Source organism: Canis lupus, chromosome X (genome assembly GCF_003254725.2).
Source record: "Canis lupus dingo isolate Sandy chromosome X, ASM325472v2, whole genome shotgun sequence".
In the NCBI taxonomy this organism is placed as follows: Eukaryota; Metazoa; Chordata; class Mammalia; order Carnivora; family Canidae; genus Canis; species Canis lupus.
This window is the reverse complement of record NC_064281.1, coordinates 10,081,516-10,091,926: the sequence shown is the minus strand read 5'-3', so window position 1 is coordinate 10,091,926 and position 10,411 is coordinate 10,081,516. Positions and strand designations below refer to the sequence as shown.

Sequence of the window (10,411 nt, the reverse complement as noted above, 5' to 3'; positions counted from 1 at the left end):
GCCAGCAAAAGCTTGGATCTGGTAGTAGGTGATGTCACACAAGGTTCAGGACCACAAGAGAAATGGGATGATGTCACCAGCGCCCTGGGCATGAGGCCCCACTCAGCATGTGTGTGTCAGCACTATGTCACTGCTAATCTATGTCAGCATTCCTCAAGGGACCCAAAGAATGCACAATTCTGATATTTACTAGGACGCTTCACTGGTGCCCATGTTTCCTGTGTACGTAGAGAGACCGTGGATTTTGGCTCTGCCCATGCTACACTCATATTCTTTCACTTTTCAGGCACAGCAGCCCATCCTGGTTGCCAGTTCAGTGGTGACTTCTCAAAATCCACAGACAGGACGCAGGTCCACTTTCTACTTCACACGTCACTGCCCCACAAGCCACTGGTATTGTGAGAGCACTGGTGTCCATGTGTCATGATACTAAAGGGAAAGCAGGCACACATTTTTACAGAAATGTAAAAATTTTAAGGAACATCTAGTATGTTTTAACTAATGTTTCACAAGGCGACAAAAACATGACCCCACTGACAGAACTGTACTTTGCCGTCTTCCACATTGCACTTTGTATTTGCTACAAGGGCTTCAGACGTACAGCTGTCTATTTTCCAAGTTCAGTAGTTTGCTTTTTTCTTAACGCTGAACTGTCTCAAAGGCTTTACGTGAGTAAACTACAGAAGCACACGTTGTCACAGAGCCAGCCTGGCGCCGTGTGGTGAGCACGGGCACTGCAGGCGACGCTGGGGCCTCTCCTCCCTTGGCGCGGGGTGGCGGGGGAGGGGTGGCCTGCAGACATTCCCCGCTTCTGCTGGCTTCTTGGGGACCTTGCAGCTGCTTCCACGGCTCCTGCTACCTCGGGCGCCAACTGCTTTGTTCCCAACTCTTGTTTTTTCAATATTTCTCATCTTTGTTTAGGTAATACGAGCCGATCAAAAGATCTTTCTAAAAACCCAAGAGTCCTATCTGCAGCTACCTTTCCCTTCTTGTTGAAGAGCTTTTCCCATCAATTAATTGTAGTCTCTGAAGGCCGAAGTGATGGTCAGGTTTCGTTCCTCCTTAGTTGTCACATTTCAGGACTGTGCTTGGTCAGCTAGCCCGTTCATGGATCACCTGGAGTCTCGGTGTTAAACTGGATTATTCTCCCTTCCCACCAGCCTGTCTTTTTACACACATGAAGATCGGTTCCCTTGACCATTTTTTGCCTCCTAGCTCTAGACCTCTTGAATAGCAAGGAATCCCTGAGTATTTAGCTGAAAAAAGGTTACTGAAAAGCTGTTTTTTTTTAAAAACCAGCAAAGTATGTTTAATCTATACAAGAACCAAATATACATTATGTAAATACCCACATATGTATTATGGGCTGATATGTGTCCCCAACTCATGTTGCAGCCCTAGCCCCCAGTCCCTCAGAATATGACTGTATTTGGAGACAGGGCCCTTAAAGAGGTGATTAAGAAGAGCCCATTAGGGTGGCCCTAATCCCATCTGACTAGTGTCCTCGCGAGAGGAGGAAATTTGGGACAGAGACATGGTCATATGATAAGGGGGTGGGGTGCTGCACACAGAGGAAAGGTCATCTGCAAGCCATGGAGAGAGATCTTAGGAGAAACTAAACCTACCAACACCTTGATCTTGGACTTACAGCCTCCAGAGCGATGAGAAATTCCCACTGCTTAAGCCACTCAAGTCTGCATTCTGTTACGGCGGCCCTAGCAAACTACTACAATATGCTTTCCTTACATACTAAGTATCTAGCTTGATACCTAAGAAATGGACACATGCTGCCTCCAGGGACAGGAACTGAGTGACAAGGGTAGAGATATGTCCCTTATGATTTTGAAACGTGACTTGTCTATTCAAAAAATGAAAAATTTACTAATACCCGCTATTGAACCTGTGGGAAACTGGCACTTTCGTATACTGCTGCTGGATGGATGTGTGTCACTAGAGAATGGTTTGAATAAATTGGTAAGCATCCGTACAAGCATCCGTACAGCTGAAAATTGAGGTAGATATACTATAATCAAAGTATGTCTACATATATTAAGAGGAAAGAGCAAGTCACAAAACAATGGGCACACTTTTGATTGAAAAAAACAAAGCAAATCCCCTAGAGAAAAAAAAGAATATAGAATATACATCAACCTGTTAGTGGATTCCTATTTTTTTTTTTAAGACTTTATTTATTCATGAAGGACGCAGAGACACAGGCAAAGGGAGAAGCAGGCTTCCCCGCAGGGAGCCCGATGCGGGACTCCTTCCCAGGACTCCGGGATCATGCCCTGAGTCAAAGGCAGGTCCCTAACCCCTGAGCCACCCCGGTGTCCCCGTTTTGTTTTGTTTTGTTTTTGATGGTGGATTACACTTTTGGGAGGGGGGAGAAATTGATTATAAATGATAAAAACAACTATCTGTAATATGAGAATATGAAGATTTAATTTCCCCAAATTCAAAATGTGAAAATGTTTGCGTATAGCCAAATTGTGTTATGTTAGATTAGACTTTCAAAAACTTGGTTACTGAATGATACTGCTACTCTTTTTCAGTGGCTCCCAATGAGTAGGGCTTGATAACCCTGCCCCAGCATGTCCTGGTAACCCACAATGAGCTGGTTTGCCTCTGTGGGATGGGACGGGCACAAATGGCACACCATGTGCACTGTAATTGGCTTTATCAAAATCTCCTTGAGAGCAAATCACTAAACAGTGTTCAATGATAGAGAAAGCAGTAATGAATAAAAATGTGCTGAACGAAGATGTTTACCTTCACACAAAGTACAAGCCTTAGTTTTTCCTCTAAGAGTGATAAAGCTGGCTTCTGTGTTGGGGGTGGGGGTCCTGCATGTGGCACACAAATGACGAGTGATTACTGAGATCAATTCTGATAAGGAGAATGAAAATGTGAACACTTAAATAATTTTAAAGAGAATGAAGAAGTAATCAAATAACCACAATGCAAATGCATTAGATTTTAATCTTTATTATTTAACATTATTGCTTTAGGGAATCTTTTCCCCCCTCAACCAGGAATTAAATGCTAATTACACAAAAATATACACATATAAAAAGTAGTTCTCCATTTTCCCAGGGGAAAAAAAAAACATTAACTTCCAGAATATTCAAGTGTTTTAATTGTAATTAAAGTCTTGATCATCTCGTTTATTAGCTCTGTAACTTACATATTTAAATTAAACGTTATTAGACAACCATTACAATTTATAAATGTAAGGTGCCACTACTGAGTAAATTGATTCTTCCATGAGTGGATGTGTCCCTTCTCCCACCCACTAACAAAGCAGCAATATGGTTAGTTTAATTTTATGAGTAGGTGATCCATTGCTGCAAATGCTAATTCTCTTCTCCACCCTGTGATTTTTCGTGTATGTGTGTGTAAGTTGGTTAGATCGCACAGGGAACCTCTCTAATGATCAACAGCAAGATGAGCTAGGCTTGGGCTTTCGGTGCAGGCTGACTGTGTCTGTCTGAATCAGGTGATCTGACCTATCCTCAGTAGCAAGCACTCTTCGAACAGCTTCCTCAAAGGCTGCTGCGACATTTGTGGCATCTTTTGCACTTGTTTCAAAGTAAGGATAGTCGCCGTTGTCCCTGCACCAAGCTTGGGCTTCTTCTGTAGACACTTGTCGTTCACTTATGTCGATCTTGTTGCCCAAAATCACAAAAGGAAAGCTTTCGGGCTCTTTCACATCTGCATAATATATGAATTCTTTCTTCCAGTTACTCAAGTTCTGGAAGCTCTGAGAATCATCAACACTAAAAGTGAGCAGGCAACAGTCAGAACCTCTGTAAAACGGCGTCCTCAGGCTTCTGAATCGCTCTTGACCGGCTGTGTCCCAAATCTGCATGGTAACAAAATGTCCATCCACCTCCAAATCTTTATTTAAAAATTCTACACCTATTGTATGGAAGAGCTGGGTATCAAACTTATTGGTCACATATCTGTTCATTAGAGAGCTCTTCCCAACTCCACCATCTCCAAGGAGAATTACTTTAAAAAGTGAAGATTTTCCTGCCATTATTGATCTCAAGATCTTTGACTTTAGAACTCTGTAAAATAAAAAGGTACCATTACATTCCTTTAGACCTGTACATTTCTCTACACGATCCTATGAATATCAGCGCATAAAGGAAATAAAATGCAGAGTACCCATTCCTTTCTGTACAGAAAAGACCTAATAGCCACAGCTGTCCTATCCTGAGCACTCAAGCACGTACCAGGCACAGCTCTACTGCTGTTCCCTAAGACAGCCGGTGAGGGCTCAGTCTTCCCCCTCCGTGGGCCACAACTGACTGAGGCGGGCACTCAAAGCCAAGTCTCACCCCAAAGACCTTGCCCTCAACCATTTCTCTCTACTCACAATAAGCCCTGCCACTATTTGTTAGAGATGCAGCAGGAGACCAAAGTACGCAGGTGTTTGTAACAACTTCAAACAACCCTTCGGTGGCACAGTGACAGTTTTATTGATGGCTTTCGTCTTATGCCAAGGGTTTTCTCAATGACCTCCCCTTTCTCTCTTCCAATGCTATCACCATAGGAGCTGGTAACCAGGAAACCAAACACAGAAGCTGACTGATCTGGCTGTGAACAAAAATAAGCCAACAATTGAGTAAATGAACTCCATTCTCTTCATTAGGAACACTATCTGGACTTTGCTAAAATTAATGACAGCAGCAATGGAATTTTTTAATAGAATATTATAATCTAGCACATTCTACCCACAAGACTCATTTGGGCAGTTCCAACTGCTAATAAATGCAAACCAGGGCTGTCACTTCTGTGTTTTCAGAGGAATGAGATAAACCTTAAAAATGTGGTACACTCTAGGTGTGCCTGGGTGGCTCAGTTGCTTTTTGGCTCAGGCCACAATCCCAGGGTCCTGGGATGGAGCCCTGCGTCGGACTCCCTGCTTCTCTCTCTCCCTCTGCCACTAACCCCTGCTTGTGCTCTCTCTCTCCGTCAAAATAAATAAATAAAAACCTTTGAAAAAAATGTGGTACTCTACATGCCCTTTTGGAGAAGCCCTGGGGCAGGATTAAATATTTCCCTACACCACAGGAACCAACCTGTATGGGGTAGAATTTCAGATGCCCATTTTACAGATGGCTACTTCTAAGCACTGGAGTGAGCACTGTTCCTATTTAAGGCTTCTGTTTTTATTCTTTATTACGGAAAATTTCAAACATACACAAAATTTCTGAATGAGAATAATATAATGAAACCCCCATGGATCCCAAACCTAGCTTTGTCAATTATCAACCTATGGCAAAACTGTTTCTTCCATAACCTTCCATTTTTCCCAGTTATTTTGAATCAAATTATATTATTTAATCTATAAATACTTCACTATTGCCTGGCTTTTTAAAGTATATATACATTTGTAAAAGAAGACAACCTTTGGAGTAGCACTAACAAAATTTTCTGTAATGATGGGAAATATCCTCCATCTGCACTGTCCAATATGGCAGCCACTAGCCACAGGGGACTACTGAGCACTTGACTTGTGGCTGGAGGGAATGAGGAACTGAATTTTAAATCTTATTTAATTGCAACTAATTTGAACAGTCACATTTAAAGAGGCAATAGCTGTTGTAATGGCCAGCACAGTTCTAGAGCAAAAATGGTAATTAACTTTAACATGAAAGTGGATATTGTGGGGATCCCTGGGTGGCTCAGCGGTTTAGCGCCTGCCTTCGGCCCAGGGCGTGATCCTGGAGTCCCAGGATCAAGTCCCACGTGGGGCTCCCTGCGTGGAGCCTGCTTTTCCCTCTGTGTCTCTGCCTCTCTCTCTCTCTCTCTCTTTCTCATGAATAAATAAATAAAATATTGTTTTAAAAAAAGAAAGTAAGTGGATATTGTGAATCCCTCAATGGGAAGGTAACAAAGACATGAATAAGAATTGTTCTATTGACCAGGATGGATTTGCAAATTCACTGCAGTAAACATTATCTGGCAATCTCCTGATTATATGGCAAATGTGACCCTGTAAAATAAAATTAAATATTTCCTGTAATGTGTAAGAATTCTGCATTTCCAACTACACGATATACTATTCTGGTAAAATCTGTAGCAACTTATCCCTAAGTCTTACTGGCTCTTTTAAATTATTACTACTGCAAAAAAAATTACCACTACAGTAATTACTGCTATAACTGATACAATTTAAATTGGTCAAACAAAACTGTGAGGCAAAGTACTTAGCTCTTAGAGACTTTTTTGACTTAAGTGGATTGCTCTGCCCAATGTCCAAACTAAATTCATGTTAGAGAAGAAACAAACGATCTCAAGCCCCTTTAATTTCCTGACATACGTAACAACTTGATAAGTCAGTTCCTTTAACTCTTTGCAATCTTGCTTAAACAATTTCAATTTACAGAAAAAAAAGACTAACAAAACCAAAAATGTACACCAGCTATTCTGATATGAGGACACCACTGGTCTAATGCCCTATCCTTAACACTCTTCAGTGGTTCTCCAGAGATTCAGGTCTAAATCCAACTTCTAAGACAAGACACCTAGCTCTGTTCTTCATTTTCGACTTGCCCTCACCGTGGCACATGTTGTTTCCTCTGCTGGGGATCCTACTCCACTTAACTGCTGAGCCCTCAGAACCAATCAACATGGTCTCACCAACACTGGGAACCTTTCCCAGCAGCCCCCATTCCAAGGTTGTTCTTTTCACAAGATTTTCAAGATATATAAACACAAAAGTTCCATGCTATGCTATGAGGATGTAAGAGATGTGCGTGATTCTAGTATACCATCTATCCTAGTATTTGAATAAGTCTCTAATTACCTTGCCAGACATAAAGTTTTACTGCAGAGCATTGAACTGTTAGGATTTTCACATCAAATTATAAAGCAGATTATGCAATCTAATAACCTCCATCCAGATGACTGGTTGCACATATCTACCAAGTTAAGTGCTAGACATGCCTTGAGATTTGTCATTTATAATTTTATCAGGACACTTTGACACAGTTTTCTTTTTTCATAATAGTGTGGGATTTCCTAATTGGTGCCATTATTCTGATTAAACAAATTTGAGGTATGCTAGACCCGGGCATCAGGAAGTGAGGTACAATTTTTTTTTTTTTTTGCATTTCCCTTCTATAATCTAGGGCTTCACAGATATCCTATTTGCGAGTATGCTGGCATTTGATAAAACAACTAATTTATATATATAAACATTTCTCTGATTCTTACTATAGAGTTGTATATAAACATACATGGTGATACAGATAATTATATAAGCCATCTTATTTCCCATGGACTCCAACAAAAGCTAGCTTCAGGCAATCTATACATTAACATAACCACTAACTGGCTCAGAGACATTAAAAATACTTTTTCTTTTCTAAAAATAGTAAAACCCTTTGAAACTTTAGTAGAAGTTGAATGAACAAAGGTATCCCTGTTATGTTACTTTCAGAACTTACATTAAAATATAATGTAAAGTCTTTTTTTTTTTTAATTTTTTTTTTTTTTTTTTTTATTTATGATAGTCACAGAGAGAGAGAGAGGGAGAGACATAGGCAGAGGGAGAAGCAGGCTCCATGCACCGGGAGCCTGACGTGAGATTCGATCCCGGGTCTCCAGGATCGCGCCCTGGGCCAAAGGCCCGCGCCAAACCGCTGTGCCACCCAGGGATCCCTGTAAAGTCTTTTATACTCTGCAGTTTGGAGTGATTGCCCACAGGCAATAATAATCTTCACCAAGGTTAAAAACATGACTTTAACAATTCAGCTAAATTTGATAAAGAAACCTGAATAAGAAAAGCATATTACATAGGTCATAAATGTTACCTTAATTGTTCAGTTCAAGCAGCATCATTACCTGCAAAGAAAAAGTTACAAAGCTCACCTTAGCAATGTACTTTCAATTTGTTCTCAAGAGTTTTAAGGGTAAAAATAAAAATTAAAATGTGAATGAATATCTGACTTCTATTAGCACCTAGATCCTTAATTTAAAAGGAAAACCAATAAATAAATGAATAAAAGGAAAACCACACCTAAAAGCTCTCCATGACCTTTCTCAGCCTTAAAAAAAAAATCCTAGAATCAAATATCAAATACTACATTTTAAATCACTGTTTTTTCAAGAAGTTTTTCACCTGCCCACCCTTTTTTCAAATTTAAGTTCAATTAGCCAACATAAAGTACACACTTAGTTTCAGATGTAGTGTGCAGATTTATCAGTTGTGTGTAACACCAAGTGCTCATCACATCATGTGCCCTCCTTAATGTCCATCACCCAGTTAGCCCATTTCCCCCTATCCATCTCCCCCCCAGCAACCCTCAGTTTGTTTCCCAGAGTTCAAAGTTTGTCCCTCTCTCTGATTTCTTCCCATTCGAAGTTTCACACTCAGACAACTGTAAAATTCTTTTTAGAAAAAAAAGTATAAAATATGTCAGTCATTCTTCAAAATTTGCCCAAACGTTGAGTGGCTTAGAATAATCCTATTCCAAAGAATTAAATAGAGCTAACACAAACAAGAAAAAAGAAGGGTCACGAGAGGGATGGACACCAATGCAACACAGGAAAAGCTAGACTAAGGCTAAAGCAGCGCTGTGTCATGAAGCTTCTGGGCAGCCAAGGTAGAGGTGAAAACTTTCTTGCCACAAAAGAGTAGCCTACTGTCAGAAAGGAGAATGGTTCTTGCCAAAGGCCAAGAGCACACACCCCTGGGCAAGCTACTTGACATTCCAAAGCTCACAAGACAATGGCAACAACAGTACCTACCTCCCAGGGCCGTTGGGAAGATTCACTTGGTCAGATTCACTTGGTCACGGACAAGAGGGAACAGCTTTTCACCACAGTGCCAGGCTCATAATAGGAGTGCAGGAAGTTTCTGCGGAATGAACAACATGAAGAAGTCTTTACTGGCAGTTGTTTTAAATTTTTATTTATTTATTTATTCATGAGAGACACACACACAGAGAGAAGCAGAGACACAGGCAGAGGTAGAAACAGGCTCCATGCAAGGAGCCTGACTTGGGACTCGATCCCAGGTCTCCAGGATCACACTCTGGGCTGAAGGTGGAGCTAAACTGCTGAGTCACTGCGGCTGTCCTTTACTGGCAGTTTTAAGGAAAGGTTTCTTTCATGACCATTTCTTAAGTCAAATTTCAGTAAGAGTCTTCAGCAAAACAAATAAGAAGATAATGCAGGCAGACATGAGGAAGCCAAAGGATCCTGGCCCTAGAGACCAAATTCAAGTGAGTGACGGATTATGTGGGAAGCTGGGCTAAAGCGCTAGCCCCTCTTAGTCTAAGCCAAAGGTTTTACTCCCAACACACATCTTCTTTAAGCAAAGGGCATTTTTGTGGAATGATCATTTTAGCTGCATGCTGTCCATAGAGAGCAGCCTCACCAAGATCTGCTTCCACGGTAGCGGGATTTGACCCAGGGTAGGTCAGTTTGATCACAGGCTAAGCTCAGCAACAGGAGGAGACAACCCTGAGAAAAGCAGAGGAGGGCGGAGCCAGGAAGCAATGAAGGCAGCCCAACATCAGGGAGAACCCCAGGCAGGCCTGAGAACCGGGAGCCCAGAGAGGGAGGAGTGCTATACACAGGCCCGGAGGGAGTGGCCCTGGAGCAGGCAGGGCCTGAGACGCATGGGCAGGGTTTCTGCCTACACCCCTGGAAAGATGAGAGCACTGAAATAGCTTCAGCAGCAGGGAACCTGATCAGATATGAAGTCTAGAAAGGTAAATGGCTGAGGCGAGGAAAGAGGAAGGCCTCAGGTAGAGCTTCAGTGGATGCCCTTATGATCCCTTCCAGCTGGCTTTGGGATTGAAAATGGTGCCTTTTCTGCCTTGCAGGTGACCTTGGAGTAAGATAGTCACTCTGTGGTTATATACTTCACCTCCTTTTGATCCTTTCCTCTTGCTACCTGGCTAACTCCTGCTCACCCCTATAGATGCAGCTAGACCTCATCTCCCACTGACGTCCCTTCCCCCACATTCCTAAAGCACCCTGTACATACCTCTAAGTGCAGAGGTAATAATGATGAAATTTGCATGCCTATTATGTCTAATAAAAATGAAACATACTTGGGGGCACCTGGCTGGCTCAGTCGATGCAGAATGAGATTCTTGATCTTGGGGTTGTGAGGTGGAGTTCCATGCTGGGTGTAGAGATTACTTAGAAAAAGAAAATAAAATCTAAAAAAAAAATTAAAACAAAAGAAACATGCTGTCTTAAAAGATTCAGTTTCAGGACACCTGGGTGGCTCAGTGGTTGAGCCTCTGCCTTGGGCTCAGGTCATGATCCTGGGATCAAGTCCCTCATTGGGCTCCCCACAGGGAGCCTGCTTCTCCCTCTGCCTGTGTCTCTGCCTCTCTCTCTCTCTGTGTGACTATCATAAATAAATAAAAATTACAAAAAA

At 41.8% G+C, this 10,411-nt stretch overlaps 1 protein-coding gene across 6 annotated transcripts in view; it reads right to left on the bottom strand.

Moving 5' to 3' along the window:
- Positions 1–2,965: 2,965 nt before the first annotated feature.
- RAB9A (RAB9A, member RAS oncogene family) overlaps positions 2,966–10,411 on the bottom strand; it is a 52,300-nt gene continuing 44,854 nt past the window's right edge. For all 6 annotated transcript variants that reach the window (XM_025436750.3, XM_035711321.2, XM_025436760.3 and 3 more), the window contains 3 exons: positions 8,764–8,872; positions 7,827–7,857; positions 2,966–4,070 (listed from right to left, as the gene is read on the bottom strand). In XM_025436750.3, coding sequence (XP_025292535.1) covers positions 3,434–4,039 — 606 coding nt within the window. In that variant the 5' untranslated portion in view covers positions 4,040–4,070; positions 7,827–7,857; positions 8,764–8,872 and the 3' untranslated portion in view covers positions 2,966–3,433. The remainder of the gene's footprint in view (positions 4,071–7,826; positions 7,858–8,763; positions 8,873–10,411) is intronic.